General features: G+C 38.4%; 1 protein-coding gene across 3 annotated transcripts in view; it reads left to right on the top strand.

Annotated features, from left to right (window-relative positions):
• TES (testin LIM domain protein) overlaps positions 1-20,314 on the top strand; it is a 46,592-nt gene that overhangs the window by 13,777 nt on the left and 12,501 nt on the right. For all 3 annotated transcript variants that reach the window (XM_004269862.4, XM_033428246.2, XM_033428245.2), the window contains exon 2: positions 12,268-12,353. In XM_004269862.4, the coding sequence (XP_004269910.1) occupies positions 12,268-12,353 (86 nt within the window). The remainder of the gene's footprint in view (positions 1-12,267; positions 12,354-20,314) is intronic.

Below are 20,314 nucleotides of genomic sequence, written 5' to 3'. Positions count from 1 at the left end.
CTACTATCATGTGAACTAGCCTAGTCCAGCCCACTGGAGGATGAAAGATGACATAGAAAAGATGAAACATCTCAGCTGAGGTTACCCTATATTAGCTGTCCCTAGCTCACCTGAAAGGTGACTACGGATGTAGTGAGCCCAGCTCAGACCAGAAGAACTATCCAGCTGAACCCAGTCCAAGGTGTTAAACTGCAGAAGCATGAGCAGAATATCATGACCGGAAACTACAGAATAAATGATTGTTATTTTAAGCCACGATGTTTAAGGGTGGTTTGTTAGGCAACAGATCGTAACTTACACCCCCTCTATTGCTAGGATGTAAGTCTTCTCAGCCTCCCACAGTGAAAGCTATGGAAAAGGTCTTAGAGAAGGCTTTTCTCATTCAGAATTACCCTCATAGCCCTCTGTACATAAGAAAGAGTAAAGAATCAGGACACTGTAGGTTCCCTGACATCATTGGGCACTTGAGAATGGGCCCCCTTTCTAACCTAGTCAAATATAATTTTGATTTTGAAAGTTGTCTATTTCCCCTGAACCCTAGACAAATCTAAGATGATGTCTGTGTACCTTCTGTAGTGACAAAGTCCTTGGGCTATAGTTTAAATATAGAACAAAAAGCATGTGAATCTAAACCATTTCTCTAATAGATCAAAAATCAGAAGATGGATCAAAAATTAGTTAAGGCACTTATGTTTACACAACACATCATATAAACATAATTCATTTTTTCCAGAGTAAGGGATGGTGTGAAAAGGCTGAACAATAAGTAAATAAGCATAAGGCATCTGGCAGTAGGGTTTCTGTATCTCTCCCTTCCTTTCCCAGTTTCCAAGACCCCTATCTGTGCTATAAGACTTTGTTTTTGCTCTAAATACACCTGAATGCCAATCCTGGGCAAAAGTGGAAAATGAGAAGATTGTCTTTTTGTGCCTTTTACCCCCAATTTTCTGTGAAAGCCTTCTCTCCGTTGGGCTTTTCTCTCCAGGTCCTTTGGATGCTCATGATTCCCTGGGCATCCTTCTCTAACAGCTCTCTCAGCCAGTGCCACAAGCCTTTCCCTTCATTCTGGCTCTGAAAACATGCCTGTACTGTCCTCTTTTCCTGCGTGTGCTCTGATTAGATAGGCAATTAGTGGCAATAATCACTTAATTGTATAGTTATCCTCACCCCACTCCTATAACAGGTTACTCCTAAAGAAATAATACTGTAGCCCTTAGGCCTGGTAAACAATGATGGTAATATTCAAGTTTTGGGATATGCAGTCTTATTAAAGGCTTCTCAATACACAGCACTATCTGTGGAATCCACTCTTTAGAGCCAGCTGTGGAGGTAGTGACAAGACCAAATTAGAACTGTTTGTCATGATCTAAATTCTTTTAAGAGACTGCTACAGATGGCTTTTGGAATCAAGTTTTTAAAATCCCTTTTATAGCTAATAATTGGGAGTCTCTGAGACCTGTGTATAAAAGCAAACGCATTACGGAGTCTTTCCACTGAGCCAGAGCTCAGCCTATCCTAATTAAGAAGCCATTTCATCAGCAATTGTAGCCTGTGACATTTTTATAGCCCGCATTGTCTTTCTCAAAGTAACAGAGTTAGGAGGAGGCCCTTTTTGAGTAGAATTCGCGGAAGAGGTATTCTATTGGTGAACATCTCAAGTGACTGCCTTTAGGTAAGAGTTTAAAAATAATTTGATAGTAGTCAGTTTGAAAAACGTTCATAAGGAGCCAGCATAAACTGAACAGACACAATACATTTCTTTTTATAATTTGCTACCTAAAATAAGTGCAGTCTCTTAAAAAAAAATCTAAATTATTTTGTCCCTAATAATACGGTGAGGATACATTAGGTTTCGAAAAAGTATACAGTACTGAGAAGTTGGTTATGAACTGGTGACTATAAATACTACCTAATTTGAATCAAGTAATTTACATTCTGATATCACAAAGAAGTGCTATATATTTTTTCCTTTACTTTCCATCACCAGAAGAGTTATGTAATAGAATAAGGTTTATATCAATCTTTTTCCAGTTTTATTCTCTATTCATTAAGGAGGACTATGACATATAAAAATTGTGAAATTTTTCTCTTAAATATATTTCTAGAAATTTCTTGCTAGTCAAACCTGATATTTTGTATTCTGGTTTGTGGCTGTGTTCTAAAACACAAGTATGTGTGCACACAAGTGTGTATGTATATACATTGAGATGGTTAGAGAATAAGACTTAGAGACTAAAAATCATATTCTACCCTGTCTTCTGGAAGACTGTTCCCTGATCTTGACTGAGTGAACAGTTAAATTGAGGTGAATAAGAGCATTTATAAAGGAATGAGCAAAGTTTTGTTTTACTATGCCCGTTGGGGTGAAGACACATTTAAATATTTGAAATGGAAAAAAATAAAGTCAGGGGTTGTAGATAAGCACACCCTATATCCTCTCCCTTTGTAAAGTCTGTCATCACAAATCGCTTAGTATTTAAAATCAAAACAGAATAGAGGCCGTGGCAGACAGTCTCTAAGGTGGCCCCCATTGATCCCCACCTCCTAGAATTCATACTCCTGTATATTCCCCTTCCCTTGAGTGAGGGCTGGACCTGGTCAGTTGCTGCCAAGGAATATAACATGGCAGATGTGATGGTATATCCCTTTCAAGATTAAAGACTGCAGCTTCTGTCTTGGGTACTCTCACTCTCTGTGCGATCACTTGCCCCTGGGAAAACCAGCTGCCATGTCACAGGTGCCAATGTGAGAGAGCTTAAAAGTGGATCTCCTTCCAGTCGAGCCTTGAGATGACTGCAGCCCTAGCTGACCCCTGATTGCAACCTTGCAAGAGGCTCTGAGCCTGCCCACCTAGGTAAGGCACTCCCACCTGCCTGACCCACAGAAAGCTATGAGATGACAAATATTTGTTATTTTCAGCCCCTAAGTTTTAGGGTAATTTGCAATTAATACAGAGGTTTTCCATTATAAATCTAGGAATTTAATGATTTGAAAAAAAATGAAAAGAATTATTGCAGTTTTTGCCTCATTATGTAACCCCTGGACACTGCATAAATGTACGGATTCGTTTCTATAATGTAGTAAGTAATTTTGAGTACTAGTGATGTCTCCATGTTTTGAATAAAGATCTTTCAACTCTGAGATTCAATTTGTTCGTTTGTATTTCGTTGTTTCTTTTAAAACATTTTTTCTCTTGCTATAACATTGGAAGAGACCTATTTTGCATCGGGACCCTGGATATTTTCCTTGACTCCTGACCCATTCTTTTGAGGGCCCTCTTGTGTGCGTGATTAATCACCTCAGGGCATTCAGTGTTAGTGCAGCTGACACAGGTTTCTTATAATCAGTCTCAGGTTTGTCTAGGAAGGAGAGCTCCTGGCTGGTGACGAATAAGCAGTCTTTCAGATCAAAATCTATTGTTCTACAGAAGTTACAGATGAGGCATATTACTCATTTAAATTATTACTTATCTTCAGAGTCTCATTTTGGAGAAAAAAAGTGGTGACTTTATAGTCAAGAGCTCAGGATTTAGAGTTAGAAATGCCAAGATTCAAATCTCAGCTCTGCACTTGGCATATTGCCAACAAGATAGCTGGGCAATCTTAGACAAATTTCTTAATCTCTCCAAGTCTCAGTGTCTTTATTTGTGAAATAGGAGTGATAACACTTTCCCACAGGTCGTCTTGAGAGTTTCATAAGGTGATGTATGTATTGTGCCTGGTAGGTATTAACATCTTAACAAATGGTGGTTGAGGTATTTTTACTACCACTTCCACCTTCACAACTACCAGTGCTCATTAAGAAAAAGAATAATTCGAATCGCTTCAAGGTATCCTACCAAAACTAAAATTCATTATTGTTTCCTAGAAAAAAGCAGCGGGATCTACCTCTGATCTTCATCAAAAACGTTACCATATTTATTGAAGTTGTATGGATGTCTTAGGTAATCTGCTGCAATTTGATTACATCCCAGATCGAAGTAGACAGGTTGCCTTGGTTACAGTCCTTGTATCACTTACCTAATACTGGTACTGACCTAAGAAATGTAGGGGAAGACTGGGTGGGAGTTATCTATTTAATTTGTTAAAGTTCCAGGAAGATTGACCCAGTACCTCCAGAATAGAATTTATTATAAACTACTTAGACTGAAAGATCACTTGTTTCCTTTTCTTTCCTACCACAATGATTTGTTAGTGATGATTTACTACTATGTGTGAACAAAAAGGTGTCAGTCCATTTGTCTCACAGCGGATTTTATGATACAAATTCATCATGTAGGGCTCTGGCTTTGTACTTCATGTGCTGAAAAGCTGAAGGGATATGGAAATGAATCCTAGAATCTGCTATGAAGAGTTTTATTCCCACTTACTTCTGAATAAGTGGTCTTGAAAACTAAAGACCCTTCATTGATTATTTTATTCTTGGCTATAATATTTTGATCTCAAGTTAAAATTATATTTCTTTCTATTTAAAAAATTTAGTTACTAAATATTTATCTAACCCAGGGTCTTTCCATGTTCATGACCTATGTTTAGGCACTGGAGGTTAAGAACAGGCATTCGGCAATGCAACTGACATTGGGTCCGTTAACAATTTTCTGCTTTAGTTTCTTCATCTGGATGAAAATGCAGATAATGAATAGTTTTCATAGAATTGTTATGAGTATAAAATGAGATGATCCATGTAAAAATCTCATAACCATGCCTGATAATATAATTGCTCAATAAATATTTGCCATTGCTTTTATTATCACCATCACCCCTGCCAGAGCCATTTTATTTTATTTTATTTTATTTATTTATTTTGTGATACGTGGGTCTCTCACTGTTGTGGCCTCTCCCGTTGCAGAGCACAGGCTCCGGACGCGCAGGCTCAGCTGCCATGGCTCACGGGCCCAGCCGCTCTACGGCATGTGGGATCTTCCTGGACCAGGGCACGAACCCCTGTCCCCTGCATCGGCAGGCGGACTTTCAACCACTGCGCCACCAGGGAAGCCCTAGAGCCGTTTTTTAAAAAAATTTTTTATTTTTTATTTTTCTTGTGAAAAGCAATGGGAATTCCTTGGGGTAAAGGTGCTATGTCATAAATCATTTGATAATTAAAACAAGTATTAAATAAATAGATAACACTTTTTGGCATTTCTACAAATCTCAGGCTGTGTAGCAGGCGTCAGGAATTCAAATATGAACAAGAAACTCACAGTCTAGTGGGGTAAATGGATGTCATAGTATAGAAAAAAGGGACTAAATAATAGAATTTGAACCAAGACCAATAGGAATTCAGAAGAACTTTGCTGAGGATAGTTCAAGGAAGGTATCACCAAGTAACTGCTGTTTGAACTGGGTGTATAGAGAGTAGCATTTTACCAGATGGAGAAGAGAAATGAGATCCAGGCAAGGAGAAAGCTCGTCTAGAAGCAGAGCATGGCTGGAGGGGAGGGGTGTGAGGAAGGGAGCTGTAGGAGCAAGGGTGGTGCCAGGTTGAAAAGGCTTTTTTCTCTCTGCCAGGCTAAGACATGTGAAATTCACTGCACTCATTAAAAACATCTAACAAGGGGAATGTTATGATCATCTTTGGGTTTTATTAAAATAACTTTGGGAGCAGCACTATGACATTATATGAAAGGAGTGATTAGTTTGGAGAGTATGTTCCCAGGTTGATGTGATAGAAGTTTGAACACGAACTGTGGAGTGGAGATGAAGGAGGAAACTGTAGGTTTTAGAGAAGAGACCAGAAAAGACAGGGACCTAAAAAGCATGGCTTAGACGAGGATAAAGAAGGCCTCGTGACTAAGTGACTGACTAAGTAATGACTTTTTCTTCATTCTTGTTCTCATGTATTTCAGACTTGAGTAAGTGAGAGATGGGAAGTTTTTGTTCTTATGATTAAAGGAAAAGATAACAGCAATTTTAGTAGGAATGATTAATCGTGGCTCTTAATCACAATAAATTATTCTCACCTATAAAGTGTTCTCACCTAAAACACTTGGCAAACTATAGAAGTTAAAGGATGCCTCTCTTTTTACTTTTAAGTCTGGTTTTCTATGCAACCTAACCTTTTTTTTTTTTTTTTCTATGGGGGGTAGTTACTGAAAATCTTAGTAGATAATGTGAAACAGGCATTGAGCTAAAAATCTAAAACTGTTTAAATCTGTCAGAGAGATTAATGAAAACATATCGATTTGGGTTTGGGTGGGGGGAACTTCACAGATTATACCAGGTTTCTAAAAGAGCCACGTGCTGAGAGGAATTATTTACATAGAAATGCAGTTCCTTTGTCCAGAATATTCATTCGTGTGAACAAGATCTAAAATGCCTAAGAGTGTAATATGAATGCATGTATGTATACATATATATGTATAGGTAGATGAATACAGATACACATATACAGAGACAGAGAATATATGTGTATTTCATATAATCTACCTTGGTCAGCTTCATTCCAAGATGATTAAAGAAGTCTTAGTAACACTTGCTTGTTTAGTAACCACATATGATTTTTTGCTCCAGAGGGAAATTTGGTTATGAAAACAGCATGAATCAGATGATCTCACCGTGAATACTGAATAATATCTTCCAGACCCAAATTGTATCCAAATCAACTCAGACTGTGTTTGAAATACCAGATGTTCTCTACTCTTCTTTCCTCTTTCTTTAAAGTATCTGACATGCAGTACCCTTTCCTGGGTCATAAGGGTCACTTGAAATGTTGCCAACCTATCTGGTTGCCTGAAATTATGAATATGGAGAAATTGAACCCATTCCCATTTCCTACTCTAAAATAAGCAGGAGATGATGGATGTTTGGAGGCACAGATCATAGTGCTATAAGCTCAGTATCTGGATCCTATAATTAAGGATATTTTAAAAGTCTTATTTGTCTATGACTAGTGTTTCAGAATAAATATTATACGTCATTTTTATTTTTTCAAAGGACCTTGATAGGTATTCCTAAAGCGTGACTGTAGTTTTTCCAAATATAGTCAATCCAAAGAACCTGTTTTCTTGGACACCGAAGAAGAAAAATTAATCTGTCATAACCTTGTATTGATGCTGACCAGAATGCGTTACTATAATTATATGAAGAAGACAGCTTTGGGACTTGTGTGCTTATGAAAAAGCATGTGTTTTCAGGCACCAAGCATTGACTCTGCAGGGAATACTGTATCACATTTGCTGTTGAAATAATTATGTGCAACAGAACTGTGTCTTATCCCTCAGAACGTAAATTTTTTGTTTCCTATGTGTACTTTATAAACTACTATTCCAAGCTGAATTCCAAATGATTCTGACCTGTAAGAGCCAATAATATATTAGCTTTCTCAAATAATTATTTTCTATTTAGTGTTTAAATGTTGAGCAGATGACCATGCTGAATAACAACTAAGATGAAGTTAATCTGAAACATGATTTTCAGTCATAATTTTAGAATTAAAAGGTGTCTTGGAATTGATCTAGTTCAATTCCTTCATTACATAGATGAAGCCTAAAGAAGAAAAATGACTTCTAAAATCACTGGACTTGGCAGTGATATAATACCTTGGGGCCAGATCACAGTTTTCCTGACTCTCTTCCAGTGCTCTTTCTGCATTTTCACTGTTTAGCCATGTAATTCTTGATCATTTCCTTAATACCTGGTGTAGCTAATTCTCGTGACATACGACATATGAGCACACATATATTGGTGTTTATATTACTCCAAGGATCTGAACTTCACGTTCTAAGCAGCTAGGCTATCTTAGCTGAGGCTAATACTTTCTGGACTTCCCTTCCTCTCTACCACCCCCTCCCACACACCATGGGTATCATTAAATAACACCTTCCCTGTTCTCATCCCTCACCAAGAATTCTCCAGCCCAGAAACCTGGGCAGAAACTAACCGGTAAGATCCGGATGTCTAAGAGTAACAGCCATGGCTCTTGAGGAAAGGAGAAGGACCCTGACCAAAGGATGCAGTCTGTGCTGCGGGTAGGGGGAGGGACAAGGTATAGTGAGAAGAATTCTGGATCCTGGACTTAAGGGAATCCTGAACACAGAGTAAGGAGGAAGAGAAATTGGCTGAGCCCTTAGGACAGATGGGGTTCCAGACCCTCAAACTGAGACTAAGAAGAGTTGGGGAATCCCAGCTCCTGTGACCTCTGCCCAAAAGGTCTCGGAATAGGTCTTGAGAAACTGTGCCTAGGGCAGCTCTGGCTCTGAAACTCATTTTACTACAGAGTAAAATCCGTACATTTTACTTCATTTGATATATGTTTGACTTGTTAAAGGGAGGGTAGCAGATTCCTGGATGCCTAAATTGGCGTGGGAACAAAAGCAGAAGAAAGTTGCCTCACACCAGTAGGGATGTGTCTGCTGGGGTGCAATTTTATCATCTAAATTGGATTGAACAGGATTAGAGAACACACTGCACTCTGGATTATAATTTAGCCTGGAACTAGGCACATCGACGAAACAGGGAAAATGCTGGAGTGTGACCCACAGATCTTTGTTGTCTGAGTGGCTTTGTGCTTTTGTATCCTAACTGAGGTTGATAAAAAGGGTAAGATTATGGAAGACGTATCCACCCAGTAAGTGGCATAAATTAGAGATCTTCAATGCTGGGTGTCAAGGAGGTTGACTTTTTATAGCTTCATTTACAGGGGAAATTTAATGAAATTCCCTTAAAGAGAGTAAATTCATTGCCAGTCTGAAACTCTCTAATCACTTTAGCTGCTAACAGTGGTTTTGAAAACTAGGTGCTTTTTTGGTTTGAGTGTTGTTTTTAAATTAGAACTGCTTCCTTTGGGTTATAGCAGGAGAGAGTGTATCATATTGCCATGACCTCATTCCACTCTCTTTCATTTACTTGTTGTCTCTTTGTGATTTTTGAGAGTCCCCTCACTCCTTATGTCTGGGCCCTGGGGGAAGAGGAAAGTGTGTGTGTTTGGGAAGGTGGGAAGGGACATGTTCTTAAGGTGGTCACAAACCCAAATTGCAGGAAACAGCCTGTATGGAGATTAAGGTGACCTTCCAGGCAGGCCGGCCGGCAGGGGTGGAAGAACATTGGAGCAGTGCTTTCTGAGCTTTCCAGGGCAGACTGCAGAGCCCTTTTCTCAAATTACTGCTTTTCTCAGAGTCGGGTCTCCTGAAAACTAAAATAGCTAGATTCTTTTGTCTTTTGCATAATGCACTTTATTTCCGTGGGTCTCCCTAACCCTGAGGTTTGGCCAGCAGAACTTAAGAGGGGCTCTTGCCCCCCTTCCCCCATTCTCCACTCCACCCCCATTGCCTGCATGGCTTTTCTCTAAAGCTTCCTCCTTAGAGTATCATCCTTTCTCTGGGAATGTCTTCTCTGTTAAATCTGGTGGCCTAAGACACCGTACCAAATTGTTCAGGATATATATTTCTTCCTCAGGAAAAGGAAAAAAAGAGAGAGAACCCCACCTGGCCTGCTGCAAGGCTGGCTGTATCACCTCTCAAGTACTCTAAGATGTCCTCAGCTCTAACCATCCCTCTTCTGTCACAGGCTTCAAATATGGTGTCCCCTCTGCCTTGAATGTACTTCCTCCTCCTCTTTACTGAGTTAGATGTTGCTCATCCTTTCCAGCTCAGTTCAGCTATCACTTGTTCAAAAGAGCTTTCCCAACCTCCCTGCCTGATTCAAGGCTTCTCTTTATAGAGGCCTCAAACTCATCTCCACTGAGACATGTTGCAGGAGGCTTGGGGCCTGTAGTTCTTTTCCTTGAAGCAGAAATGAGGCAGGGAATCTTTTTAGAAAACGGAAGGGGTCCCACTGGACACCCTATAGAGTCTGCCCCAGCAGCACTAGCACAGTGCAGCACAAGTCAGACTGGGTTTTAGGTTAGCTTGCTGTCGACTAGCTGTACGACCAGGAGCAAATCAACTCTCCTCTGAATTTTAGTTTCCTGATCTCTTACACCAGGGGGACGCCTAGGCCTGTCCCGCACTAAGAATATGTGGGGCACTTTAAAAGAGTAGATGTTCATGAGACACCACCAGTTCTAATAATTCTAATAAATAAACTGATAACCATTTTAAGAAGATTGAAAAGCAGGTAGGAAAGAAACAACTTGCCCCTTTCCAAGGCTGACTTTGTAAATCAGCAGTGAGCTACACTGAGGCCTTAGTGTAAAATCTCTGGTGACTAATTGAGGTTCTAGTTACATTAGCTGAGCTTCCAAGTTTCATTCAGAAATACAGAATGAGATGGTATTGGTCCAGTATGTTTCTGGTATTTTATTAAGGCCAGTGTTGCTCAGACCAGATGATTTAGATTGGAAGGCAGGCAAGAATTTGTTTAGGTGGCCATTTAACTTAGAGGCAGAAGCATACTTAGTTCTCCATTATTATATAAGCCAGTAAATCTTTGTTTCAGGATTTTATACACACTTACATATAAGTTTGTGTATGTCTGCATGTTTTCTTTCATGGGATAAGATGTATTTCTTACTGTGAATTATATACAAGAGAGTTTGAAGCAGCTGCTTTAAGCTAAGCTATGTGATTAAGGCTTAATAATGTAATCTTAATTTTCATTTGGGATCAGAGTTTAGCAGGAGATGCATGAAACACAGTATGAGGCAAATCCATATACCAGGAGGATTCAGGATTGTTACCTCTCCTGTAATGGAAAACTAGAAAGGGCTTGAAAAAGAATAGACCTCTTTTTAGATTTGCTGTTCATTTTACTGTGGATATCATAATGGAGAAAACTCTTTAATTATGTTCCTTGCAAAAGACCAGAAAACTAAAATAGCTAGATTCTCTCTGTCTTTTGCGTAACCCACTTTATTTCCGTACTGTGAACTATAATGATCAGTGACAAGGAAATAATTTGATTCTTTCAAAAAAAAGTGTCTAGTTTTAAAGTATACAATTTAGAGAATTTTAAATCTTTGAAAATTGGTAATGGAGACATGGCAAAGGTGACAAAGTTTAGTTAATGCTGGACAGATTTTTATCCCCTTTAGAAAGTATTCTTGAGAAGGTATACCTTTAAAATATTGTAGGTTCTCCTAAGCAGCTGGGTGGACCAGCTGGTTTTGAATATGCCCTTAGTTATCGTAAGAGGATGTGGTCATTTTCTTCAGGGAAAAATGGAAGGGCTTCATTTAAACTTCAGGGCATGGTCAAGCTGATCTTTCAAGGAACAAGTTACAATGTGGTTTGACTGCACAGGAGAAACACAACTTGGTCAAGCTACAACAGGGAGCCACTGAAAAACATCTCTCATCTGGCTTGAACTCTTACTCCAGATACTAGGCAGTAACAAATTTGTCAGCAGTCACTGATGTGATATTTAAGCTACAGAATAATCGAGGCACTGGTGATTTGCCAATGTGCTGAAGCGAAGCCAGTCAATCTTTTTTACTCTAGTATCAATAGTTGGGTAAAAGAGGTTCCATTGCCTTCTTGTGTCCTTCCCTCATCTGCACCCCCCCTCTTCTGCTTATGAAGTCATGTCTCAGGAGTTCCAGAGGGTTATTGTTCAATACGGGAAAGGGAAATAGTCTGCTATAATGAGGACAGTAGTACAACCCCTCCACCCCTACCTCAGGCATAAGAGCACAGACCTTGGAATCAGGTAGACCTGGAGTCAGATCTCTTCTCTACCATTTATTAACATTTTGATCTTAAGCAAGCTCTACAGCCTCTCTGAATTTCAGTTGTCATCTCTAAGATGGAGAACAATATTGCCTACTTTATAAGCATTTTATGAGGTTCTGTAAGATTTCAATGAGATAAGTACTTTATCTCTATTCCTGGCATTCAATATGTTTGTTGTTGCTATTATTATTATATTTATCAAAAAATAAAATAATATTAAATTGTATTTCCCTAAATCATTTGCATATTCCATGTTTGCCAAAAAATATGTCATTTGGGGCTAGGCTTGCTTTCCGAGCTCTGGCTCCTCTGACTGCTCCCTGTATCTATTGTATACAGGGCATGAAGTGGCCAAAGAGATGAATTCATGACTTTTTGTCACCTGCAATATTTGTAGTCTTCTATGTAGTTGTATTCTAATGCTTTTCTATTCATGAAAAAAAGCAATAAGAATACAAAGTATGTTGTGTGTGTACTTGGAATCGCCATTTAGTGTACCTGGGTGTCATCACTGACTAAACAATGTGACACTCATAAAAGATTTATTTGCAAGTTCTATCAACAGGAGTGGTAAATGGAATTAAAGGTATAATTTATTGAATTTTTTAAGATTTTTTTAAAAAAAATGTAATAACAGGTTCACGTTGTTTTCTCTTTAACAGATGGGCTTAGGACATGAGCAAGGATTTGGAGCCCCCTGTTTAAAATGCAAAGGAAAATGTGAGGGGTTTGAACTGCACTTCTGGAGGTAATGTTTTGAAAACCACAACCACAATAGTAATTCCTGCTTTTTGTCACTGCTTCCTCAGACAGCAGAGATCGCTTACAGGCTACCCAGCATGGTTGCTAAGTTGTGGATCTGTTATATTCTTTTCTAAGAAGTAAAGCTATTCTGACTTCCCATCATTATTCGAGCTAATTGGGCCATAGTAACTATATTTAGAATTGTTTGATTTATTTACTGTTCTTCAGTTTCCCTATGAGACTGAAATACTGAATACGTCTCTTTTCTGAGTGGCAAATAAGTTTGTGGTAATCTTGAAGGACTATTTTGTGGTAATCTTGAAGGACTATTTATTAGTTATTCTTTTGTTAAAAACGTATAACTGCACATCTCATCTGTACATTTGCGATAAACAATAAATATGATGAATTGAGCAGTCATGTCCTAGTTCTCAGGAAATTGACTTGAATCTAGGTCTTTCCAAAATTTTCATTTGTAAATTTACTACTGAAAATCTTTGAAACACTTGAGTTTAAAAAAATAATAATTCATCGCCATTGTTTTTGTTTGAATCAAGTGCCTATATGTGGAGGATGAATGTTAGTGGATCAAAAATATGTATTTTGTATAGCTCTTATTTGCATGTTTTTAAAAAAATATTATCATACATCATATAAACCTAAAATTGGTATTTTAAACCTGTTCTTTTGAAGAACATAAATGTTCATCAGCGGCTGTTAAGACCGTAATAGTAGTTTATAAGTCTGTTCAAAGTTAGAATTAGCACAACATTGCTAGAAGAAAAATATTAAAACGATCAACCACACATTATTAGGATGGAAGCTGCCTGTTGGAATGAATCTTACTTGAGAGCCACTTTTGTACTGCGTAGTTCCATAGGAAATGCTCTAGAATAAAAAATGTCCTCAGCTATTGAGGTTGTATACAGTGCAAGTCAAAGGAGAATGTAAAATAAAATTTGGGATATTAGGCTCTTTTCAAAGCTCATTTATTTAGTAAGTTTTAGGAAACAAAGACAGTTGTTTTAAATAGTGAAGGCAAAGGAAAACCTTAGCCCTCCCCAAATGATGATACAGTTCTTTATCTGGAAGGAGCTAATATGTTCCAGGGAATTTCAAATTTACAGGACTTTAATAGCTGTTCCTGTGCTGCCTCTTCAAGGGACATAGCAGTTTGTCAATATGTCTGTCACGTTTTAGAAAGGTAAAGTCACTAGACACAAAATAGTTTTCATGGATTAGAATATTTCAGCTCCTAATGTGAGTGCGACTCTCATTTGTACTGTGAGTTTTGTGGAGAGCTGCACTGCCCTCTGCTGGGCACAGTGCTTGCTTCACAGTCTTAAAATATACTCTTTTTAGTTTGACTATACATTTGCCAAAAACTGCTGATGAGATTTTTAAAGCTCATTCCTAAGTGATGGCGTCTTTTCTCTAAAGCAGGTTAGTTTATAGTAGTTCTTATTTGCTCTATGTTATTTTTGTATTGTAGATAACTATCATCTGATATTTTCAGATAAAAATGTCAGATAAGAACAGATATCTGTGACATGAAAATCACTTATTTATTTTAATTTTTCCACACAATCTCATCTCCTTACCTGGGTATTGTCTGAGAATCTGCTAAGAGCCATAAAAGACTAGGGCTTTGTCATGGCCTCTAATCTAACTTGGGTTTATATAGTCTGTCCAAATGGTGTTACTTAATAGTGCTGTCTTATTCCTGGCATTCCAGACACATTTCTCAGAATTTTTGATAATTCCTTGACCTTTTTTTTTCTTTTTTAAACTTTTTTTTTTTTTTTAGAAGATGCTGGGGGTAGGAGTTTATTTATTAATTTATTTTTGCTGTGTTGGGTCTTCATTTCTGTGTGCGGGCCTTCTCTAGTTGTGGCAAGCGGGGGCCACTCTTCATCACGGTGTGCGGGCCTCTCACTATCACGGCCTCTATTGTTGCGGGGCACAGGCTCCAGACGCACAGGCTCAGTAGTTGTGGCCCACGGGCCTAGATGCTCCGTGGCACGTGGGATCTTCCCAGACCAGGGCTTGAACCCATGTCCCCTGCATTAGCAGGCAGACTCTCAACCACAGCGCCACCAGGGAAGCCCTAATTCCTTGACCTTTTCACCACAACTGGAAGGCTTGAGGGTAAGTGCCTTTACCTCCAGATGAGCCATTTTCAGTACAGTCTTTGAAGACCTTTTACAGACTTTCTAAGGCTGGTTGTCCTGAGTGTAACAAAGATTCCAGGTCTGGTCCAGGGCCACAGAACTTCAGGGCTGGGACTGAAGTGGACATGGGGTCTCAGGATCCTGTCCACTTAGCTTCCTCCTCCATCTTCATGGTGACCCTGGACTTCTGAGACCCTTAGGGCCTCATGGAGCACATTGTGAAAATCAGAGCCTAATTATTCTTCACTGTTATTAGTCTGGCCTTCTATGCAGCCACGAGAATGGTCTTTTGAAAATGGATACTATTATGTACTTCCCAATAGCTTAAGAACCTTCAGTGTTTTCCCACTGGAGTTGATCCTTTAAGCGAAGTCTTTGGCGTTTGATGTTAAACCTCAATATCTGGCCTCTACTACTGTTCCAGCCTCCCCTCCCATTTCAGGCACCTGTGCTTCAACTACTTAGACACATGCTGTTTCCTGAAATTTCTGTGCCTTGCCTCATGTTCCCTTTGCCTGGAAAGACCCTACATCTCACCACCTGGAAACAAAAAGTCCTTCCTGTTCTCTTCAAGTCTTAGCCCAAGCACTATCTCTGAGAAGTTCTTTGTTCCCTGTATTAGTCAGCTCAGGCTTCTATAGCAAAATACCATAGACTGGTGGCTTAAACAGCAGAAGTTTATTGTCTTACAGTTCTGGAGGCTAGAAGTCCAATATCAAAGCATCAGCATGGTTGATCAAAGCATCCTCACCAGAACCACTTCCTGGTTTGTAGATGACCACCTTGTGACTGTGTCCTCACATGTCCTTTTCTCTGTGTGTGTACATAGAGAGAGAGAAAGATCTCTCTCTTCCTCTTGTTATATGGCCAACAATTGTATCAGATTAGGACCCCACCCTTATGATCTCATTTAACTTTACTTCCTAAAAGCTCTGTCTTCCAATACAGTCACATTGGGGGTTACAGCTTCAACATAGGAATTTGGGGAGGGACACAGTTCAGTCCATAGCACCCTCTGTCCCTGCTTCCACACACTCCCAAGTAAAGTAAATCATTTCCCCCCTTAGCACCTTGTACACTTGTAGGAAGCCAGGAAATAAATACTCAGACCTCATTTTCTTCATCACTTGGACTTCCTGCTGGTGCTTTCCATTGCTGGGGACAAGGTAACACACTGCTTCAGTCCTTAGGGGTCAGCCTCCTAGGGCACAACACAGGGTACTGTGCAGAATGGATCTAGAGAGTGAGTGGAAGAGATCCAACAGGCATGACTGTCTATTCAAGGTGTGTCTCGAAAGTTGTAAAAAGCTGAAAATGAACTGTTAGATGTATGGAAGTTTAGAGTGGGACTAGTAACTTAGCTAGCCAAACCTCATTTTACAGATCAAAGAACTAAAACCCAAGGGAGTTAAAAATGACTTGTTTGAGCCTATTAGTTATTAATAAGAAATATAATACATGAACATCTTCTGTGTCACACACCAATAAACACTTATAATAGTTTTCTGTTGCTGCATAACAAATTGCTACAAATTTAGCAGGCTAAAATAACACCTGTTAATTAACTCAATATCCATTTATGCTTTAGATCAGAAGTCTAGGCAGCTTAGCTGGAGTCTCTGCTTAGGGTCCCAAAAGGCTGAAATCAGAGCGTTGGGTAGGTTGAGCTCTAATCTGGAAACTCTGGGGTCAGAATCTGCCTCCAGGCTCATTCCTCAGGTTGGTAGAATTCATTTCCTTGTGGTTGTAGGCCTGAGGTCCCTGTTTCCTTGCTGGCTGTCATCCAGTGGCTGCTCTCAGCTTCTAGAAGCCACTCACATTCCTTAGCACTTGGCAACCTCCATCTTCTAAGCCAACAACATTGCTTAGAATCCTTTCTGCACCTTCGATCTCTCTGAATTCCTCTCATGCTCCCAGCCAGAGAAAACTATATTTTTTAAGGGCTCTTGTGATTAGATTAGGCACACCTGGATAATCTCCCCTTTTCCATATAAAGTAACATAATAATAGGAATAACACCAGGGGTGAAGGTCATGGGACGACTTAAAATTCTATCGCTTTATTTACCTGATTGTACCTAATCCTCATAATACCTTTTGAGATAACTGGTAGTATTCCTGTTTTATATACAAGAAGTCAAAGACTAAGAAAGTTAAATAACTCACTAAGCAAGGCTTATCGATGGCAGAGCTGGAATTTGGACCCAAAACTTGCCAAAACCTTCCTTATCACCGCCTTTCTACAGGATAGAACAGAAACTCAGAACTATCTTTACACTCTCCTGCCCAGTGAACTGTGGACTGCACCAGACTATCCACCCTACATGTGGCACTTTTGCGGCGTAGACATTTTGGTGGACAATAATATTTTAACTGTGAGCTCTCCTTTTTTTTCAGTGCACCAGTAATTACAAGACCAGAGAAAAATAAAAGGTTGAGGAGACCTGATACTTATCACATAAGAGCTACTATCTTCTGGGCACACTTTTAAGTAATATTTAGAGATAACAAATATTTATGAAATGCAAGGCAGAAACCTAAGATATCAAAGAGTTTATAGCCAATTATTTCATATCATTGGAACCACAGGTTCTTTATCATATAAGTAATATAATTATTTGTTTGTCTTATCCTTGATAAATCCTTCCAATAAAAGAGTTACATTTTACAAGAAAAGTGTTACTTGAATATAGCATACATCTGTCCGGAGAATTTCTGATTGGGTTAGAGCTGGCTGAAAACTGAAAATTCCCCACCATAAATGGATTAATGCTTGCGCTGAATTCTATAACAGAGGCCCACGCTTAAGTCCATATATGTATATCCCTGTTGTAAAAGGGCAGCTTCCAACTCTTTTAAATTATTGGTTTATAGCAGTGCCATGACCATTCCTTTAAATCACTGTGACTGCTGGCAGCATGTCAAAGCACTCCAGTTGCTACTACTTGCCTTGGAAAAATAATAATTTTTACAAATAGTACTACAAAAATAATTTCTCTATTGAGGAGATGAGGGATAGTTTCTTGACTGCTTTCAGCCTGAAACTGTAAATCTATCTACTTTTCTGAGGCAATGCTTTTGGTAAATTTTGGTACTCTCTCTCATGGACTTAACTCAAGAACTCTGAAGTTGTAATGTAAAATTTTGAGAACACAGTTCTGATTTGTCATGCATATTAATCTTTGCATGTGTATGTGTTAACAGCATTAAACATTTTTGTACAAAAACTTTTCAGTACAAATAACCCTCCTCCTCCCACATCTTAGAGCTTCCCAGTCTACCAGTCTACCCTCACATCTTTTTTAGAAAGTCATAAAAAAGACTGTTTTAAACTAACTTAACTCAGAATCCCCCCCACCCTTTTTTCCCTTCACACAACTTTAATTAACATCCCATGGAGAGCTTGGGGAGAATTGCTTTAGGGCAGTTTAGAAGATTTAGAGGTAAGACAACTGTGCTAAGTATGGGAACTGAGTTATATACTGCCCCAAACTGCTATTGAATTGGAATAGCTCAAATAAATTTAATAAAAATAAACTATTTAAGTCTACATATATCATCAGAAGTTATGTGTGAATCATCTGAGGAAAGATACTCTACAAACCTTACAAACATAGCCCCTAGCACATGGATACTGAGCTCACCTAAGCCCTGTTTTTGTTTTGTTTCCGGTTGGCATAAAACCAATTTTTTAAAGTTCCTTGTTTTCTTAAAAGGGATGGAATCTGGGTTATTTTAGACTGAAATTAAATATATTATAAATGTCCCACTCATCCTCACGCCTTCTCTTAGATACAAAGATAATGGTATCTCTTTCTTCCCTAATTCCTTAACAAAATTCTCCTTTTAATAAATTTATTGGCTAGTTTCAAGATGACTTTGAAAGTTCTTAAATGATATTTCTAAAAATAAAATAATTTTAACTTAAATATGGGAGATTCAAATATAAAACACTATAGACTAAAATCCCAAGAAAAGGATTTAAAACATTTTTTTAAACCTAGATAAGTAGTAGATGGCACACGTTTCCACATGGATAGCCCTTGGCACCTGGCCCAGATTTTATGGGTTTATTTCTTGCCTAGTGGTTTGTAGCTGTCCCTTTTTATTGTAGAAATGGAGCTCTGGTATTAGGAGTCTGGAAGGGATGTGGTCATTCCAGCTCCTTCAGTGATGACAACTCTGACTAAAAGAACCATCCTACCCTTCTTGAGTCACATTCCTGCCAAGTGCTCTGTTACTGCAGGTTACCATGCTGGCGTAAGGATGCAGATGAGGCTAATAATATATTGGGATTTTCAAAACTATCATGAGTCAATCATAGGTTTTCCCCACTTAGAAAACTGATAATCAGGCATAGTCTGACTTCTTTAGCTACTTCTTTTTCCCTCATCACTGCTGCTATTGGTGTAGTGTTTTAACCTGATTTTTCTTGCTTTAATAAAGGTATTTCAGGTGGGTGAAGGGGTGGACAGGGAATATAGATTTTCTCAGAATGTAAATATTCCAAGAATAGCCAAGATGAAAAATAAGAAAAAATATAGAGATGGCTATTATATCACTAGTTAATATACCTCTTTTATATAACATTTTCACAGTAAATATAATTTATTTAACCATGCTACAGCTTGTCGTAGTATAGTTCATGCTTTAGAAAGCCCGCAGGCTTTATTTCACTTACTCTTTTACTATTTGTCTTTCAGATTCTAGAATCTAACTCCCCTCATTTCATAGCATACATGTTGTACTGGTGTAGAACTGGATAATAAACATTTCCAAAGGAACTCCAGTATTCATCACATCCTTGTAAAATTATTACTTCCTTCTTTAGTGAACCACTTTGCTAATATTAGGATGCATGCCATAGTTCACAGCCATATAAGGATCTATTTGTCTATATTAAGAACTAAATTCCCAGCCCACCTCTTTACCCTCAGGAAGGTGTGATTTAAAACTTGATCCAAAAGCAATGTGATAGTTTTATGTATAATTATATTGTTTTTGTTAACCGAAGAACAAGAATGAAGAACATACTGTAGTAGAATAGTATGCTCCTTTCCACTAGATGGAAGTATGAGATAACCAGATGTAAGAGTCTTTTATAGCTGAACTGGAATATGCAAACTCTTCAGCGAATTCTTACCAAATAAAGAATTCTGACCAGTGTGTGCACAAGGGAAGTATTTAGCCTCTCTACCTTCATATCTCTGACACTCTGTCTCTTTCTTTCTCTCTCTGTATAAATCAGATCTAATGTTTTCAGTTTGCATACCTCACCTTAAGAAAACAGGACACAAAAATCAATAATTATTTAATAATGTGTTATTTGGCAAAGAGTTTTTTAGTTGTTTTGTTTTTTGCTAATTTTCTGATGTAGAGAAATCCAATGATTTATATTAATTTTAAATCCATAAGACTTATTAAACTCTTAATGATGGTGATACATTTTTATATGATCAGTCATAGCATGTGTGGTTAACAACAGTTTAGTTTCTTCCTTTCTGATGAATCCTTATGACTTGTATTTCTCTGAACTTTCTTACTGCTCTGGTTAGTAACCACAGGACAAAATGAATGAAGTCACGATGGCAAGGTTGCTTTCTTGCTTCAGATCCTAAAATGAATGCACTAAGTGTGATGGATGCTGAGTCTTGTGGGGTTTTTTTTCCGGAAACCCTTTCTAAAATCCTAATTCCCTTCTACAGCTAAAATTACTTTAAAATGTAATCAGAAGAAATGTTGAAATGTATTGAATCCTTTTCCTATATCTGACGGGAAGCAAACATTTACCTTAT

Source organism: Orcinus orca, chromosome 9, assembly GCF_937001465.1.
Source record: "Orcinus orca chromosome 9, mOrcOrc1.1, whole genome shotgun sequence".
Lineage (NCBI taxonomy): Eukaryota > Metazoa > Chordata > Mammalia > Artiodactyla > Delphinidae > Orcinus > Orcinus orca.
This window is presented reverse-complemented; position numbering and strand designations above follow the sequence as displayed.